The following is a 20,695-nucleotide window of genomic DNA, read 5'->3' on the forward strand; positions in this document are numbered from 1 at the left end:
TCAAACAAGTTTATTTTCTTTTTTCTAGTAAATAGAGACAGAAGATACTGTGCCCATACAGCAAAATAGGTTTAGAAAAAACTTTCGCAAAAAGTCATTTTACACTTAAAATAGGCTTTGCTACTTCTAGTTCTATACTGTTAGTTCCCCGAGCCTTCTGTAGAATGATGATAGCATACAACGGGGAGCAGCCAGCGACTTACAGCAGGTAACAAAACGGTATACGAATTCTCATTTCAATACTTTATTTACTGGGCACTGTCGAGTAAATTTATTGTATTCAGTAAATTTGTTATCCACCTAACCTACTGGACACTGGCAAAATTGGCCTCCAATGGAGAGCTATACTTTAAAAAAAATCACCTGACAAGAAAAAAAATCTATTGGATTCACTAGCAAATTTCTCGCTAAGACCATTCATAATAATCCAGTGTAGGCATAAACATAGTATCCAAGCAGTTTTTAATAAAAACTTTAATTGACAATTAACGTCACAATATGTTTTATAATATAAGCTTGGGGAACAAGCAAGAAACAGGATGCCTGGGGTAGTTTGCCCAAAATAAGAATGTAGTTCCACTAAATAAATATTGAATCATTTGGCACAACCTTTATTTTTAAATTACAACCATTTCAACGACTACATCTAATACAATAGACAACAATAACACGAAGTGATATACAAATAGGTCTGCAGATAATTTACATACCTTCATTCTAACTTTTTATTCTATCTTACAAAACTACGCAATCAAACCTAATCAACATACCCATTATAATAACATGAATGACACATTCTTTAGTGCTCCTTATTTATAATTCACACCTAACAACTACCCGATTTACCAGAGTAGAGACATTCACTAATTTATCTATTACAAAAGGAATAAAATCTTTGGCTTACTTGAGTATTTTTTTTTATAATACAGTTTTACATCCCTTTTGCTTTAAAGCCTGCCAGTTACATTAACATTTATTTTTTTATGACAGCTAAAACAACCGAGAATTCGTTTGGAATTGGAATGCTATAGCATAGCAGTTTGAATATTTTTAAAATTCACTTTTAAAAATCGAACAGACAAATCCACTTGAAAAAATAAGATGTTCTTACAAAATATTTAAATCTCGCACACAACACCGATTTGTACATAGCTTAGAACTGAAATGTAGCCAATAAAACTACTCTTCGACGTGAACAAGAGTAGTATTATCTATATAAATCGTGTCGGTCTTCCTTATTTCCGATGGGGGTAAACAGAAAGGGGGAGGATGCGACCAGAACCCGTTTTCGGTGCACACTATGGATGATTCCCCTACGATCTCGTTGCCTTCGTCGCATGAGTATATGACGAGGTCGCCGACTGGGTACTTGCCGTGTTTCGCCGATGGTTCAGTTAATAGGCGACCGTGCTCGGGTATTATTGGGTCCGGGCAGTATATAGCTGAAAAAAAAGTTAGAATCAAAAGTTTATTGGGATATTGTAGACTCATCAATCGGTGCGATGTTTCTGTGAAGTCGGTCGAGGCTTAAAAATAAGTTAAATAGTAACAGACGTGACATGTCATAGTGAAATTGATTGTTAAAAGGTTCCACCCTGGGTCATGATTAAATTTGTTCGACTGTCGACTGTACAGTACGACAAAGATCTTTGAACATGGCAAAAAAAGACACTAACACGGCTATCTTGCAAAACTTCACTTTCGAATATCGGCTGTTTGTATCTTTGTTCATCATTTTTGTTTTTAATTAAAGCATAATAATGTAAAATTAACAATAAAAATGTTTTAACCTAATATACAAAATTATCGGGCCAAAATGTTTGTGACCAAACCCCTTCGAAACGGCTTGACCGATTTTTATCTTTTTTTTTTGTGTATATTCGGTAGGTCTGCGAATAGGATGTAAACTATTTTTCATACTTCCACGCGGGCGGAGTCGCGGGCAACAGCTAGTAATCTATAAATTAAAGCGCCCTCGTGCAGACGTCAACCACATTACATTCATTAAGATCTTAGAATGTTTAGAAAAGGAAACAAATAAATTACGTCAATATATTAAAAGCCTTTAAAAAGAACGTAATGCATAAAACCGATTAGAAATAGGTTCCGTAGTTTTTGACAACTCATAAAAAATGTTGCCATATTCAGAACTTTGAAAAAAAAAGTCAAATAGGTACTTTTACTTGTTATCTGAACGGTAGCAGACTTTCTTACTGTAGACTAACACATCCTTGTAAAAGCGATTCTTACGCACACCGAAATTCCAAACTAGCTTTACTACTCTGATAATTTCAAGCCGGACAAGACAGAACACAGTGGCTCTCACTCACGCGTGCACAGCGGCGCGTCCCCGCTCCACGCGCCGTCCTGCTCGCACTCGAGCCCCGGCGCGCCAACGAGCCTATATCCCCACGCGCATTGGAACACCGCGCGGCCGCCGTATGAAGAGTTGTACTCCACCACGCTTAGATGCGGGCCCAGGGTTGTCAGCATAGGGCAGAATGTTTCCACGCACGTGGGAGGCAGGGAGGACCAGTTGCCTGGACAAAATAGTTATTTGTGTCACAAGGGAGCAAAATGATGTATTACGGCGAGGACGGTATATTGTATCCAGAATGTAGCGAAGGATTCTACGATAGAATTCTGAGCGTAGCGAGGGATTCAAGTGTTAACGCCCAAGATGAAAATAATTTTGCTCCCGACTGGCTCATACAACTTTTCACACCAACCATTAATAACTTGGAAAAAAAAACAATTCTAAATATAATTAAAGAGCAACCAGCATAGAAAATGGCGTGGCTTTATTATCAACTTACAAAAAATTCAAGAAATTGCAAAAAACAGTCAAAAATGATTTCTACTCCCTTGAGAATAGATTGCATGCTCCGATATTTTTGATCACCTTGGCTGTTCCGAAATATATTAAGCGGAAAAAAATCTGGCCCTCAAATGAATGCAGAAATAGGCTATTTTGTATGTAGAGTGGGCCAAATTTTGTGCCGCTCAATATATTTGATGGCGACTGTAGGTACTTGTTTTACAAAATGCGTATTTTCTACTGGCAAAGAAGAACCGTGTACAATGATCAGTTGTCTGTTTACCGTCCGCACAGCAGGTCAGAACAGCAGAGCCGTTCAGGTGGTACCCGGGCTGGCAGCTGAAGTGCACCGAGTGGCCGAGCCGGGTGCCCTGCGCGAACTGGCGGACCTTGGACGAGGTTATCTTCAGAGGGGGGCAGTTCACGCCTGAAAACAAAGAAGTATAATCTTTTTAAAATACGCCTTTTAGCCTGAAATTAAGTTATTTTTTTTTTGTTTTTTTAATCCGTCCCTGCCCCAGAGCCAGATGAAATATGCATGCACTCCCCTGAGAATTCCGCCATTTTTAATATACTAGCCTATACCGCGTAATTAGTAATTTGCGTATACCGCTGACTACACTCTTGGCAGCGCCAGCCTCCACGCCGCAGCAGCATGTGCCCGACGTGCGCGCGCCGCGCTCCTGCACGCCATGCAGTATCACACTCATTTACCGACCTCGAGCTTCATGACAAGAAAATTAGTACGGGCAATGACTCATTTACCGACCACGGGTTTCATGAGAAGCACATTAAGGTCGAGAGTTTTATTTGGGGGGTTGCAACCAAGGTAGCCTGCATGTTTCGACACTGTTTACGAGCAAGTGTGATGAAAAATATGTTAACCTAATATACGGTCTAAAGCAAGCAAACTCACTAACAACTTTAATGTGCATAGTGTTCGTGTGGCCAGCAGGCGACGCGCAAATGTACTGGTCGCTGTGGCGCGCCGACATCTTGGTTAGAGTGAGACGGTAGTGCGAGTCGCGCTCGCCGTCCTCCTCTGACCAGCCTGAAACCAATCACAAGGCTAGATCTGAGGCTGTATTCTGACGCGTAGCATGGGTTGGCGCCCGTGGCGGATTACTACAGGACCCCCCCCCCACGTGAGCGCGCGCGCGGCCATCACGCCATTGTCTTGTTAGTTGACAGATGCGCAAACGTATCCCCTCCACTAGCCACCCAGAGTTCTTTTTACGTGCGTTGACTTGTAGCACGTCACCCCCTTGGTGCTGATACCCGGGGCGGACCACCCCACTCCGCCCCCCTATTACGCCGCCAATGCTCTCGTCTTATGCCGTGTGACGGAAAGAAGTGGTGAAATGAAAACAATTGTGATTCCACTCCACATGTGTTAGACCAGGCTTACTCAAACTGGGGTACGCGAACCCCTAGGGGTTCGCTATTCGACGGTAGGGGGTTCGCCACAAGGTTTACGTGACTCCAAAAACCACCTGGCTGCAAGACTAGCAAGATGATTAAGATTGGTTTTAGGAGTCTTTTTGTATTTTTCATTTTTAGTTTCTCCATCAGTCAAGTTTATTACTTTCTTTGGGGGGGTTCGCTATCGTCTAGAAACTTTAACTGGGGTACGTGGAGCCATAAGTTTGAGAAACCCTGTGTTAGACAATAAGGCTGAAATGTAATGTAACGTTTACGCAAGCAGTTTTGGGTTTGGCAAATGGCAGTCAGCAATAACCAACAAAAAGTTCTTCAAAGTTAAATATGTCAAAAACGGCTAAACCGATTTGATGACACATGTCTATGAACCATCGCTAGAAAACCTGATTTCAAATAAAGAAACCGCATTCAAATCGGTCCACCCGTTTTAGAGCTACGATGCCACAGACAGACACACAGCGGTCAAACTTATAACACCCCTCTTTTTGCGTCGGGGGTTAAAAAGCTTGTAACAACAAGTCTTTCATTAGTCTGAACTCTGTTAAGTATAACTCAAGTCGGGCCCCATTCGAAATCATAATCAGCTCAAAAATTCCTAATACCTAATGGCCTAATGAGTCTCGACAGGGACCGGAAGACCCAGCGTTGGCAGGCAGATTTTTGCTTGGGGGGTTAAAAAACGTGTATTAAAAATAACTTGTTTCCTACCAGCATTATGCTGTCCCAGGGCCTGGGTCCAGCTCCACTCAGGGTCCCCGAGGGCCCGCCGGGACACGCAGTCCAGCCGCAGGGTGCTCTCAGGGTACACGAAGAGTTCGCCAGACGGAGACACCACAGCTGATCCGCTCACCACCGTGTACAGAATAGTGGGGGGCGCGTCACCTAAAGAAATAGATTGTACAAAAGCCCACGCTGCGTTGCAACTAGCGGTGAGCGAGGGTGTGTGTTTTTCAAGAACCAATAGAAACGCTTCATTTACCTGTCCACGCACAGCACATGGCGAGGTAAATGAATCGTTTCTATTGGTCATGAAAAACACGGGTCTCCTTCGTAATCCATAATATCGTATGTCCTAAACTCAAATGCCATAACACTGTTGCCATAATGATCATTTGCCATAATGATCTTATGTCCTAATAATCATAAGCCATAATATCACATGTCCTAATACTCTAAATCCCTAATATGTTTTGTACTAATATAGTAAGAGAGAGAGAGACATTTATTTACACATATTCGATACACAGATAAACACTTTAGAAAGAAACCCCACACAGAAACGAACCGCAGCCACAGAATATATAATAGTACTAACGTACAGAATGGCCACGCTCCGCCCCGCATCGATTCCACCCCACCCCTCCCCCTCAAGCGCAGATTGCAGGAAAACCGCAGGAAAGCAGTCGGGTGCGCAACGCGATGTATGTCGGCCGCACGGGACTAAGTTCGGGAGCAATAATTTCGCGAAATGGTACCTACTTTCTTTTATAAGTAAAAAATGATTTCTGAGATTATCGCGGTTAATACATAAAATAACTACATACCGAATAATTCGTTTAAGTTTGTAGTCGTATATCTATTGTAATTGAAAATAATAATGCTTACCTAAATACACAGACACATTTTAAAATAAAAAGGGTAAGATTAACGATAACATTAATTTGCACATATCTAAAGCCATACCTACTTATAGTACTAGGGTTTTGCGATAGTCAGCCCTGTGTATCTTACGCACACATTGACGCGTGTACAGACGTCGACGTGCTTATGTAGATTCATGAACGCGTATTTTGTACGTCGTGGCCGCCGTGTGCATTTAGTTAATTACCTAAACGTTTAAAATATAGCCTGTCAATAAACCCTCCTTACCTGTGAAATTAGTAATGACAGTGGTGGGCACGCATTCGGGCAGCTTCGGCACCCACTCCCCGTTCTCGCACCGAAGCACTCCGTCTCCCTTCATCTTGTAGAGACCGAAGTTCCGGCAACGTGCCACGATCGTAGCGCCGTGGGAGAAGTGCGTCTCTTTCTAGAAACAAGTATATTTAGACCACGTACGCACTATGCGAGTAACCGCGCGGTTTTGGCGTTATTTTCCAAACTGTATTTTATAAATCTTACACCCAACATAAATTTTATAAAAAAAACCGGCCAAGTGCGTGTCGGACTCGCGCACCCAGGGTTCCGTACAAACCTGTAGGTAGTAACTTTAAAATTATTTTTTTTATATGATGTAACTAAAAATTGACGGTTTTCGCAATTTTTCCTTGTAGCTGTGTTATAAGACGTTGCTTCGTACCAAATTTCAATATTCTGATTTCACGGGAAGTACCCTGTAGTATTTGATTCCCTTGCGAAATTCGAAAATTTGCGGCATAAACGGCTGTATCTTTAGAACTTTGATTTTTTCACAGCTCCAAGAGACAGTAGACCTGAGTATTCGATATAAATTTCAGCTTGATGCCTCCACGCGTTCCTGAGAAAAAGGGTCTTGACAGACGGACGGACGGACCAACAACAAAGTGATCCTATAAGGGTTCCGTTTTTTCCTATCGAGGTACGGAACCCTAAAAAAAGGATACTTACTTCCACGGATGCATTTCTAAAAGAGATAGCCAATAGCGGATGGTTGTTGCGATACACACACTCTCGGAGGATCGGTTGAAATCTGCCATCTGTAAGAAACAAGAAAATACGATGCAATGCTACTACAATAGTTGCTAAGGCAAACAACATAGTATTGAACACAGCTGTATTAAAAATCTATTTATTTAATTTTTAAATTTAACCTTGGATTAACGGGAGGATCCGGACCTACAGAGGGGTCGCTGGTGCCCCTTAGCTGGGGTCGCAGTAACTATAAATACTCTCAAATTGAGCATGATTATTCAAGGTTAATTTGTATTATCAACGTAAAATAATACCAATAACTGTAAGTGGATGCAAAGCGAGGGGTTGCCAAATATTTTCTAACTGAGGGGGGTTGCGTCATGAAAAAGCTTGACGAACACAGTCTACGGTAATAGCATTTCTTTTGAAGCGGAACCAAGCAACCAATCACATTCTCGTATTATGCGGCAAGATGTGAAATGCGGCTAATGTAATGCGGTTCTTGCAGATATCGCACCTGGTGTACTAGAGCAGAGTGGCCCCACCCAGTTGCCATCGATGCACTTAATTTTGCATATCAATCTCTCATTCAGTGGACCAATCAGACCTGGAAATTTAACCTAAAACAGTATTTAAACATATAAATCGCTGAAACTGTCAGTTTTAACAAAAACACTCTTTATTAAATGATATGGCTTATCCATACTATCATATTATAAATGCGAAAGTGTGTGTGTTTGTATGTTTGTCCGTCTTTCACGTCGAACGAAACGGAGCGATGGATCGACGTGATTTTTGTCATAGACATAGTTTATGGGCCAGAGAGTGACATAGGCTACTTTTTATCCCCGAAAAATGCATGTTTCCCAAGGGAACAGCGCGCTATAACCGAATTCCACGCGGGCAAAGCCGCGGGCAATAGCTAGGTATATTAGGACTTACTTAGAAAGGACTTACCTCAGATATTTTGGAGAAGTCTGATCTGAATCTTGTTACATCTAGCTTCTCATCCTCACTCTTAACATCCGGTAGTGAGCATTTGAAATCATCTAAAACATCATGTAACATTGGAAACAAAAAATATCTACTTTTACTTGACTCTGTTCCAATGGCAAACGAAAAAACGAACATAAGAAGTACCTATTTTGTCTGATGCACTTGTTTATCATTTGCTCTTAGTACAAACTTTCAAAGTATGCTCTGTTAGTGGTCACTCAAGACAGTATAACTTGTTGTATCATGTTTTAGAATGACATTGAGAGACACATGCGAAAGGTTGTCCGTAGTAAGTTTTTTTGCCTGCTGTTGGAAGAGGTATACATAGTCTAAAGTAAGACTACTAAAATAAAGAAGGGTGAACTGTACTGTATACTATTTGTTTACAGTTTATTTCTTTTTACTAAAACTACAACGAGACAGACATTTATATTGAAAGGAATGAGTCCATGTTATAGATAGATTGGCTGAAACAAGTTTTTGGTAAAAAAAAAATTTTTAATGCAAACTTTTTTGCTCTCTGTACTTTTTGTCGACTTTACTTGTACTGCCGCCCAAACTACATTTGCATACCAAATTTCAAGTCGATGCCATTAACGGTTGAAGAGTTCTGTCCTGTGGAGACGATCCTGGCCAGACTACCAAGATGTCACTACCAGATTATAGTATTGTCACGCAATTTACATAAGTATGCCCAATTTTAAGTCAATCCGACTCCTGGAAGTTGGTCGAATTGTACTTGCAAGATTTGACTACAGACAGACAATGGGACATGTGAATGAAACTAAATAAAAGCTTGTAATTTTTTGTGATGGTATGCAATGTAACTAAGCTTTCAAATCCAAACTAAACAACAGAACTTTATAGTCAAAAGTATGTTCCTTTTTCACTTTTTAAGAGCGCAAATTACCTCCCACACTGAAATTCGTTAAGCTTCATCTGCCGTTGAGCAACTAAGCGACATCGAATCTATTTATTGCCCCTGGCCCTTTTATTCATTTGAAACGTGCATAAACGCATCATCGTCCTTGCTTCAATTTAAAATTGCACTGTAGCGCGCCAGCAAAACATATACATGTAAGGAATGTTGGGTATTGATTTGGTCGTGTTTACCTTCAGAGAACTCAATCTGATCCTCGCAAAACACCTTACTGCAATATAGTAACACCACTAACATGGACCCTAGCATTTTGGTGTCTTATTTATCACAATTAGAAGTTATATCGACTTCATTTTGTCAGATAAAATGATAACAAGTGTAATGAGATGATTAAATTCAAGAAGGAAGGAAGGAATTTAGACTTCGAGTGACAGTGACAGGGCGTTTGACAATTGCACCGTGACAGCACATGATTTTGAATCGTTTTAACAGTGGCTCCAACAGTTTTTAACACAATAACGCAAGAAAATTATCGATAGATGTCGCATTCGCGTCGCAAGTGAACTCAAGCAACCACGAAGGCACAATACACCTGAAGATACCTATGTTTTGAAACCAAATTGTACAGTTAGCAACAATGATATGAATACAGCCAAAGTGCAAAAATTAATGCCGAGGCCATAAAGTCCTATATACATATTTCTATTAGCACTTCAAATGTATGTATATTTTTGTTGCTGGCAGTACTTAATTTATTCGGCTTGCATTTGCATAACTGCAAATAGTTTACTCAAATGTTTTCTAAATAGGTATTTAAATATTCCGGCATATGACATGTTCAGATAAAAGCCTAAAAGAAAAATCTAGGAATGATATTGGGCTTAGTTAAAGGGTCAATGGGGCAATCAACTTTCTCTTGTCACTCATTGCTATAGTTACGGTCTCCTGGGTCACTCTTTAAACCGTATGTTTATAGGATTAAATTTGCCAAACATACATTTTTGTGGTAGTTTTAAGCCCCATCCATAATTGATCACCGTAATAAGCATATTAGTAGGTATAGGTATGTGACAAAATTTCTTCTTAATGTAGGTACTTACCTACTTATTTGTCCCCTCGCTCACGGGACGGAATAACAACAAGAAATAGTTAATCCACCCTAAAATTAACTTATTCGTAAATGCCTAAAGGATTCAGTTAACCACAGTCAACCTACTACTTTGTGTGAAAATCACGTTTGCGTGGGCCACCCAAGACTCGTTTCGTTGCTACTTAAGTTAACGCCTAGATTCAGGGCAGGGATCCGAGACTACAACCCCAGGGCTTATACAAGGGAAGACTAGGACGACACCGTGAGAATTGCGGAGTTGTCTTATCTTGTACTTAGTTCATTGTGGCGTTCTATGGGAAAATGATAGGATAATAGGAGGATCTAAGAAAGAAAACTAAACATTTTAAAGGCAGCGATTTTTATTATCAAATAAAGGCACTAAATTGGAATCAAAGATGCACATCCATAGTTAGGTACAGATAACAAGTCTTACATTTACTAATCTATCTATGGCATAGTAGCAGCCGGAGATCGTTTAACACCTCGGTGACTTAATTAAAAGAACACAACCAATACCAACTGGTTCGAGAAATAAATAGTATTTGCTCTTATAGATTTCGCTTAACCACTTTTAATGAGAATGAAATGAAATTTTATGAAAACAGACAAATAAAAGTAAAGACAGATAGTGGCGGCACGCCAGGAGGGCAACTACGAAATTCGTAAATCGAAGTTCGTATCGTACCGTCTCTCTCAATCTCGTATTATAATATTAGCGCCTTGGGATGGCAAGAATGCAAAAATTCGAATTCAAAATTCAAATCATTTATTCAGTAAATAGGCTGCAATGGGCACTTTTACGTCATTTTTTAAACTACCAGCGCTTTCGGAAAAAATGCAAGATACGAAGTTCGAATTTTACACTTCGTAATATAGGGCAATAAATGAGCGTCCGCGACATCAACTTTGCGAGGCCCATTAAATTTTTCAGTCAGGAAGCAAAACGTCATCTAAGGGTCTATGCACACCGCGTTTTTTGAACGCGTTATCGACGCGCGCTGTATCGATACAAAGGTGAGGTGGCTGCTCTATGGAAAGAAAAACGCGCTATCAACGCGCGTTTCTAAAATGCGCATCGGCGGCGTGTTTAAAAAACACGGCGTGCGGTGTGCTCAATGTGACCGGAGCTTTCAGGGTCGGTCTTTTGTGGCAACAAATGTCTCGAACGCTGATTACCAAAAAAATAGGTACTATGTAAACGGTTTGCTCCCGATCGGTGCCGTTAGAGGCACTTCCGATTGGCCTAACAATAATGAGGACTTCTCTGATAAGCTAGTTGACGCTAGTACTATGAACGGACCTCACCTTCTTTGACACTTGCGTCACATTTGTGATAATTTGATAAAATAACTAAATAAGCCAATCACGAGCAAGACTACTGTAGCGGCAAACGGACCTCTCGATACGAACGCCATCTAGTAATCGTTTTTTATTTTTATTTGTTAATATAATAGTTGAATAAACTTTATGGTAAAACATATCAAAAGATGTTAAGCTTGACAACAACAGCGACAATAATAATAAAATATATGATCTGTTCGCAGATTTTTACGTTCAATCAGAAAATAAAATATGTTATACTAATCAGTCTTACATTAGGCACCGCATTTTCACAAACAGAATTATTCTTAATTTAAATATTTAGTAAAAAAATGCGTATTCAACCACAGAAAAAGTACAATGTTCATTGTTCATAAACCATAGAAATAAATACCTATATATTTTAACACTTGTCCAAAGCACGCATAAGATAATATGTTATCAAATGTAAAGCTAAATTTTTATTACATATTCCTTTTTTCTCTTTTGTTGGCTCAAATTGCAACACATAGAACAATCTAATAAGTTTAGATTTTTTTTTTCTTTTATTCGCGTACCGAGTGTTACGAGATTTATGTTTTTTTTTTTGCATTAAATCGGATGCTCCTACAACCAGCCAGCCTACAAGAATAAAAGCAAACGAGCATAATTCATATGTGATGTGGTAGCGAACGCGCAAACAAAACTTCTCATACATCCTAACGCCTTATTCAGAAAAAAAGTATAAAAATGCCTACTAACGTAAAAAAAACGTTCGTAAATGTAATCAGATAAAATACGTCAAAAAGCTGCTTATATACCTTTAAAATAACATTCAGCTTAGATCTACTTATATATCCACACAAAAACATAGAAAAAGTCATCCTTAGCTGCTATTTCATAAGAAACATTCACTGGTTACTATAAATTACTTTCACACTGGAACAACGACAGAACTGAAAATAAGAGGAATACACACCAGCCCCCCGTACCACAAAAGTGCCTGTACCACAAAAAAAAAAGTAAGAGAAACTGAACAATTTTGTCGAATGGGGGCTAAAAGCATAGTAAAAGAGGACAAGTAGGTTCACTCCGAACAAAAGTACATCGCGCGGCTTAAATGCACCCGCCGCACGCAAACTGATAATTTAAGGAGGATTAAGTTTTCTTTAGTCAAGGCTGCGCTGGCTGCCGTCGGTGCCGTACGTTTCTATTTCAGATCGCTCGTCTTGCGCTTGCATCGCGAGATGATCACCTTTTACGTTCGCGTACTCGTACTTACGTATTTTTTGTATTAGGTATAGTTGTAAAAAGCCTCCTAAAGGGTCGGAGTGGACTTACTTCTCCTCTTTTACTATGCTAAAAGACCCAAGACCATCAAATCCCAAAGTAAGATAAGCTAAGTTTGTGTTATGGGTACTAGGCAACAGATTAACCCGTCGCGCGACCAACGACTTTTTTGGTTAATTTTGGTCTAGTACCCTATGTTAAAGGGTGATCGAAACTAGTAACAAAAATTGACAAATAACGAGTACTTAGATATGCGCCACTGTGGCACGCAAGGCGTCAGACGGGTTAACATTCTTAAATAGTTAAATTATAAAACACCCAAGACTCGAAAAGAAACATTCTAATTTTCCATACATCATATCTAGCCCCGACTGGGGGTCGATCCCAGGACCTTAGCTTCATAGTGGTCTGCCTACTTGTTATAGTTAATGTTGTAACGAATATTCTCCTTTTTGCTTCGCATTCCCAAATAACTGTACGAATATTTCACGAATGTAGGTACTTGACATTGAAAAGCGAGAATTATTTATAAATTAAACATACTAAATTAATAGTGTCATGACTTCGTGACTATTTCAGTCTGGCCAGAAACTGATTTAAATTGGAAGTAGGTGAAATTTTACAAAAAACTAAAATATATTTAAGTTACTTATATATGTTTAAGGATGATTTCGATAGGTCTTGAGTCTTGATTACTGGTCTTTAATTACGAGCATCTCCACGGCTACTACGAAACCCGAAACTCGAAGTTCGTGTCGTGCGGTCCCTCGTGACACTTATACTATTTAATACGAGAGCGAGAGGGACGGTACGACACGAACTTCGAACTTCTTTTAGTCTATACTACGGCCATTACAAACGTGCGAACTGAGTGATAATAGTACATTGTGTCTTAAGGGCGGTAAATAAGGAATTACGAACAAGAGTCTATTAGAAGCCCGAAGTTGAAGACTGAGGGCTTTAATGAGTCGATGTTCGTAATTCTAGTACCGCCCGTGCGACATACAATGTTTTTCATCACTAAATATTTTTTTATATTTCTAAAAGAAAAAAAATAGAATTGTTCCAAATATTGGCGATACCTTATGCTGCGCTCTTGGCAGCGCCGCCCTCCCCCTCCTACAGCATGCGACGCAGCGTGCGTGTGCATGTGGTCCTGCAGCAGCGCGCGCAGCACCATCAGTACGGGCACTGACTCATTTAACGACCTTGGGCTTCATGACAAGTAAATTTATACGAGCAATGACTAATTTACTGACCACGGGTTTCATGACAAGCACATTAAGGTCGAGGGTTTTATTTGGGGGGTTGCAACCAAGGTAGCCTGCATGTTACGACACTGTTTACGAGCAAGTGTGATGAAAATAATTTTAAAGGTACCTCTCACACGCTCTCACAGGCCTTATGGGTGGGACTGGCCTAGTGTTGCGTGTAGTGTGACACTAGGGCAGTCCCCTGAGGTCTGTGAGTGCGAGCGAGAGGTACCTTTAAAATTATCTATGACTCAGTTCGCACGTTTGTAATGGCCGAAGTACAGTTTTTTTTCCACTTTTATAAAAAAAAGCATAATAGTGAGAAATAGAACATACGTTACGTCACTAGTATCAAGTACGGTACCGGGGACCATCACCTCATCTGCAAGGATAACTAAAAAATAATGTGCGCATGACTGTTAAAACTAGAGATGCTGATAAATAATAATTGTTCGTTGAAAGTAGCCTCATTACGTGTGTTTGCTAAGTATTAAAACTAATGGAAGAAGTGACATTGAAAGTAATCCATGAGAATACGTCAGCACCTGTTGAAACAGTTCGTCAGATCAAATAGTTTAAACAGAGCGGACGACAGTGACATAGTCGTCTCGTACAGTCAACAGCACTAATATCTGACACAACAAAGATTGCATTGTATAAATATCTGATACGACTCCATTTCTAGGGCCGGTTGGAAGTGTCAGATATTTTTGCACGCTCCGCTGTGGCAGATATTAACGCATACACTGCCACCGACGCACGTGTGCGTTCAAAATGTATGAATAATTACGACTGGGCGAAGTTCCGAAAACGCATATTATTATGTGCGTCAATGGCAGTGAATGCGTTAATGCAGGTGAGGTCCAGACGTCAGAAGTCACAAGTATAATATTAGTTACCTTGTACAGACGGCTCATTAATTGGTAGAAACTAACCGGTAACAAATTTTTTGGTCAAATCGTTTTTTTTTTAGAACTACATATGTAATTACATGAATGAATGAATTTAAGACGCTCTTGTTTACCACAAGATAAATCTTACTACACCCTACCTATATGCAAATTATCAAAATAAAAAAAAATTTAGCCAGTACGCCCAAAGTACGCTGAGCTGACGCACCGTAAACGCAAATATATCTCACGCGTCTCGTATTTAAAGCAACCGTCCACACAGTTGTGCTCTTAAAAAATTTTAGAATTCCAAAGCTTTTTAGACTTCCAAGCCAGTGCTTAAAATTTGCATTGATTTATCGCGCATCAGCGTATTTTGAGCACACGAACAACGCAAGGTTAATTTAAAAATGTACCAAGACATTTGGATCTATGTAAATCACGTATAAATAGTCAATATTATTCACAAGTGCGATTTGCTGGTACCATCAGCCATATATGTAGTCTACCACCCTAAAGTTGAAAATCGTTTGCATGTCATAAATCTATAATGCCAATAGACGTGTCTGTCAACTTGAAAGTTCGACTTTAGCAACATATTCATTTGATAGGAACTTGTTTAGAAATTGATAGACCACTTATTTGGCTGATGGTACCTGACATTTCACTAAATACATTGTCATTTTGACTTAAAATAGTTAATTTCTCAATTAATATTAATTCTAATTCCATTAAGCATATAATTATAATATTATAATATATTTATAAAACACAGTAAATCTGAGATTGGCACTTGCTATATATAACATATCAGAACTATTTTTATTTAATTTTAAATAAATGCAGTATGTGACAAAAATGTGTTGAATTTAGAGTCTTTGTACATCGTGTTTTTTAAACGCACCGCCGACGCGCTAAAAACGCGCGTTCCTGAAATTCGCGTCGACGGCGCGTTTTAAACACATGGTGTGTAAAGACCCTTATAAGGCACGCACAGGTACCTCGTCCACATTACAATCACATTACAATATTTAAATATTACGAATAGGTACATCATACCTAACACTTTCCCGTTTCTGAGATAGTGGAATGTATCAGAGATAGTAAAAACCAAGCAAATCTCAACTTAACGTGACATTTGGCCCAGCGAAGTTATTCAATGCGATCTTACATGCTTAAAAATAAGTAGATACAGTCGCCTGCATGAATATCTGCTACAGCGGATCGCGCAAAAATATCTGACATAACAGGTATCCTAGCGTCCCTAGAAATAGAGTCGTATCAGATATTTATGCACGCTGGCGTGCTGCTGAATGTAACTGTTTAATTACAACTAAAAATTGCACCTAAAATTGACCTTCAATAATCAAAATTACAACAAGAGCGCGGATTTTCGTGATCGCACGTTTCTTTCTATCCTCAATCTCTACCGTTCGATAGAAAGAAGTGGTGAAAGCGATTGTTGGTAAAATTACCTATTTTCATTAATACATTCAGTGATTTAAACGCATACACAAGGTGTCTTCAACTTGTTTATACGTTTTCCTATTTGTTGAGTATAAGGCTGTGTTTTCACCAGAGATGTGCGAGGATGTGTTGCGTACGAGGAATGTCTTTTTCATGAACCAATAGCAACAGCTAATTTACCTTATTCTCGCACAGCACAGTTATATTAGAAACAGCTGAGCGGAGCGAGGCTAGGTAAATGAAGCGTTTCTATTGGTTCGTGGAAAACAGATTCCTCGTCTCACCGATAACCGCGGGGGCAAACGAGTTCTTAAGTGGAGACCGCGAATCGGCAAGCGTGGCGTGTGACGCCCTCAGACTAGGTGGAGCGATGATCTTCGCAGGGTAGCTGGCAAGAACTGGATGAGACTGGCCGAGGATCGTGCTCAGTGGCGTGCAACTGGAGAGGCCTATGTCCAGCAGTGGACTAAGATAGGCCGATGATGATAAAATAAATAAATAAATAAATATCACGGGACAATTCACACCAATTGACCTAGTCCCAAAGTAAGCTTAGCAAAGCTTGTGTTATGGGTACTAAGCAACGGATAAATATAATTATATAGATAGATACATACTTTAATACATATTAAACACCCAAGACCCGAGAACAAACATTCGTATTTTTCATACAAATATCTGGTCCGACACGGGAATCAAACCCGGGACCTCAAGCTTGATGATGATGATGACATTCCTCGCGCATCTCTGGTGGAAACGCAGCCTTACGCTGCTATATCACTATTCACTAATGATTAATAAAGTACTATGAATATATTGGGTGAAAGTGTTGAGTAAACGCTTCTATGCGTTTGAGGCACTGAGCAATGTGCAAGTGCTTGAGGATATTCGAAAATAAATGGCGGTAGTGAACGCGTTGACGTAATTTTCAATTTTCCTCAATGGCGCGTTCTACCACCCTGCGTCTATAAGTAGTAAAATCATGCCATCACTGTCTTATTTGCCTAGCCTGACCTCAAGTGTCTCATCATACTCGCACAGCTACTGAATACACATACATGCTACAGCAGAAAACAAAGACATTACATCATTCAATACAAGAGTCAATTTAGATTCACTGGTAAAGAAAAATTTCGGCCTTTGAATCATATCCTTAAACTAGTTTGCTAATGTTCTTCGGCACTCGAATAACAAAAGATTAGTTGTCTTTTTTTCTCTCATTTAAATCTTTAGGAAAACGTAGAACAAAGATGAGCCCAGAGTGACATTCTAGTTTTACTGTACATATAATTAAACAACTGTATTATTAAATCTATTAAAGCATAGTTATTGGAATCATACAACTTTATGGTTATGACACAATTAGGTTATCAGATCTAACAAAAGTTCACTGCCAAATGGCATTACACAAACAAGGCTGACATTGTCAAGGATCTTAATAATTAATGTGAGATATTAATTACAGCAGTAAATGCAATCAGTACCATATGTACCTTATTCTGAACTTTAAACTTACAACTAGACATATTGACGCATGATGCAATAAATGTAATTTACAGCATTCGCTTTTTGCATAGGCATGTTCGATTTTCAGAAGCACAGTACAATTACGACCCATTCATAATAAATGTTCAAATTTCAATGCAATACAAGGGCGGATCCACCGTTGTGGGCACGATGGGCATGCCCACAACCCTAATAGACTTGTGACAATACACTTTCACAGTCTATTGAGAACGATAGGCCAATAGATCTTGATGCGCGGCCAAAATAAAATAATCATTGTTGATGTGTGAGTTCGTATTCTGACTCACACTTGGCCGATGTTCGGGTGGCTGTAACCCGGGAAAAACTTTTTTGAGGACTGGATCCGCCCCTGATGCAATATGGGGATGCAGGAATCATTGACATTTACTGATGATATTTCATAATTCCAAGGCCTTACCTGTACTTTTCCTACATGTCTATTTCATGTGTGCAGACACATGAATACACATGTACCTAACCTATCAAAACCCACTGTTAATTTAATATATAACAATTTCTAATTTTATAAGCTGTCATAAATATTAATTGTCAACATGTCTCCTTAGGTTTTGAACCATTAGAGAATTGTATTTGGTAATGCAGAATCTGGCACTAATAAATATCCCACTTTATAGAATAATTAATTTATCTGAAAGATAAAAATGTTCAAATGGTTTTAGCACTTGAGAAACAATGACTTCAGGGCACTGGTAATTGGGCTGCTGAGTCTTTAGTAAAAACAGATTGAACTAAGATATATTGACACACCTTAACAACTGCAATTATCTGTTATGTTTATCTGCTTCAGCAGTTATACACATTACAGACGACCAGCTACTTGCACACTTTTATGGAGGTATTCTTAATGACCCAGAATCCAATGGAATAAGGCGGCATTGAAATATGATTCCCATACTTTATGTGATTTGGCTCGAGATCAGGTAATGATGATTCAAAGTACAACGGCCATCCATTTAGCAGAACTGTCTTAGTATATCTATTGTTTGACCGAGCACTGATGATGTACTCGTCTATGGACAGATTGTCTCCATGCAAAGCCGTGCCGTTTAGAAGGAACTTTGCCTTAGCCATCTCCAAGTTTATGGCGAAAATAGTTATGGCTGTTGTATCGTTGGTGTATTTTCTACTAGCACAGTGAGCGTACATTCTTTGGAAGCGAGAACACTGGCAGTTTACATACAACACTTTGTTGCCAACAAGTTTTTTGTAAATCACACTTACCCACCAATCTGGAAGAGGATTCAAGTTAGAATCAATCAGGCTGTAGTTTCCACCAAAGAAGCTCTGTCTGATGACCGTAGTGACATTGTACCTCGCTGCCAATCCCAGCTTATCCAACCACAGGGGACTGGCAGCAAAAGAGTTGGAAAGTCCTGGAGCACCCCCGCCATAAGAACTACTAGTCTCACTCAACCACATCGGTATGTTAGCATATTTGGATGTATGATCATGCATTGTTTCCAATTGTGTCTTGAGCAAATCAAAAGTTTCTGGCTTCCAAAAGTCTTCCAACTTAGCTGTCCTACTATTGAGGTAATACTGATGCCATGACCTAGCATTTATGTAGTGTGATCCATTTGATAAGAAATCAATCATGTAGCGTAAGCACTCTGGACGTTCCTCCTGAGGCCTCGTTGTATCAGGGCCAACCAACAAAGAGTGTTTGTAACCATGCCGGTTCAGTATTTGCCGTAGATGCTTGAAATCATGTGCTAGAGTATGTGGACTGATACTAACATTGAAAACATGCCTGAAGGAATTAGGTTCGTTGCCTAATTGCCAGTCTACATGGAATTTCCTATGCTTAGAGTACTGGATTAGTTCGATAGCATTCTGGTCGTTCCAGCCGGCGGCGTCTCGTAGCATCACATTTATGCTGAATAACAGCTTCATTTTAGTGGCTTTGCAGAACTCGTTGATTTCTGTCCATTTTTTACCCGTCATTAGGAAGAATGGGAGGAATTTAGAGTTGTTTTTAGGGCACGCCTCGCAGGTCGCGGTCGGCTGGTCTTCTTTAGTAAATATAAGTCGCTCGGACATCGTGCCGCCTATACGCAGTCGCGCGGGGGCCAGCGCAGCCGCTAGCTTCCTAAATCTTGATTTCGTGAAGTCAATCTTTCGATAGTTTTCTATCTCCGAAGTATCAATGCCTATACTCAGGAACTCGTTGGATACAATCGCGCTCACCTCCTGATCCTCGTTGATGGTGACGACACAACGCTCGTGAGCGTTGAACTTGAAGAACAGGACCAACGCAGCCACGTTGCAAAATGTTATAAAAACACAAACAGTCACTAAGCGCTTGTTCGACATCATCTTTGCGTTTATAAAACTACAGCGACATATGGAACTTTACTGAGCGTTTTTAATAATTAGGCGTTTTAAAGATGAAAAATGTGGATTTTAACTCGCGACTGGCTGGCGCCAGTTATGATCACTGGTAGAGCCAAACCAAAGCTCCGAAAGATTCAAATAGAGAGCTTCCTTCCGATACGACGCGGTGAGAGAATTGTGTGTGATTATGATAGTGATGGATGACAGTGACAGTGACAGATGACAGGAGCAGGGATACCAGATTAAACTAAACCAGACACCGTATTTTATTAATTTTTCAAGTCTGTTAAGCGTGCATTTATAAAGCTACTAGCTTTTGCCCGCGGCTACAACCGCGTAGAATTCGGTTATCGCACGCTGTTCTCTCAGGAACTGTGCATTTCTTCGGGATAAAAACTAGCCTATGTCACTCTCAGGTCCATAAACTATCTCTATGCCAAAAATCACGTCGATCTGCCGCTTCGTTTCGATGTGAAAGACGGACAAACATACACGCAAACACACACACTTTCGCATTTATAATATTATATAAGTATGGCCCTCTTGTTCTGAGAGGAGGCCTGTGCCCAGCAGTGGGACGTATATAGGCTGGGATGATGATGATGATGATGATGATGATAAGTATGCATTTCTGACACAGGAAACTACTATAATGTAATTTTTGCGATTTGACGACCGCATGGCCAAGTTGTTAGACATCCCTGACTACGAAGCTTGAGGTACCGGGTTCGATTCCCGGCCGGGGCAGATATTTGTATG

General features: G+C 39.8%; 2 protein-coding genes across 3 annotated transcripts; both read right to left on the reverse strand.

Moving 5' to 3' along the window:
* Positions 1-595: 595 nt before the first annotated feature.
* Positions 596-9,317, reverse strand: hig (locomotion-related protein hikaru genki). 2 transcript variants are annotated; one of them, XM_074099634.1, is made up of 10 exons: positions 8,978-9,316; positions 7,826-7,917; positions 7,386-7,488; positions 6,845-6,933; positions 6,128-6,287; positions 4,967-5,140; positions 3,735-3,869; positions 3,102-3,245; positions 2,331-2,540; positions 596-1,442 (listed from the first exon to the last, which is right to left on the reverse strand). In XM_074099634.1, exons 1-10 carry the CDS (start codon positions 9,051-9,053, stop codon positions 1,180-1,182), a joined length of 1,446 nt encoding a protein of 481 aa, XP_073955735.1. In that variant the 5' UTR covers positions 9,054-9,316; the 3' UTR covers positions 596-1,179. The 2 variants fall into 2 exon arrangements, with proteins under 2 accessions (XP_073955735.1, XP_073955742.1); XM_074099641.1 differs by lacking the exon at positions 3,735-3,869 and having other exon boundaries at positions 8,978-9,317.
* A 4,683-nt stretch (positions 9,318-14,000) lies between these two features.
* Positions 14,001-20,161, reverse strand: LOC141436645 (heparanase-like). Its single transcript, XM_074099655.1, has one exon. The coding sequence runs from the start codon at positions 19,916-19,918 to the stop codon at positions 18,416-18,418; it is 1,503 nt and encodes a 500-aa protein (XP_073955756.1). The 5' UTR covers positions 19,919-20,161; the 3' UTR covers positions 14,001-18,415.
* Between the last annotated feature and the right edge of the window lie 534 nt (positions 20,162-20,695).

The sequence above is a fragment of the Choristoneura fumiferana genome, chromosome Z, assembly GCF_025370935.1.
Source record: "Choristoneura fumiferana chromosome Z, NRCan_CFum_1, whole genome shotgun sequence".
NCBI classification, from domain to species: Eukaryota; Metazoa; Arthropoda; class Insecta; order Lepidoptera; family Tortricidae; genus Choristoneura; species Choristoneura fumiferana.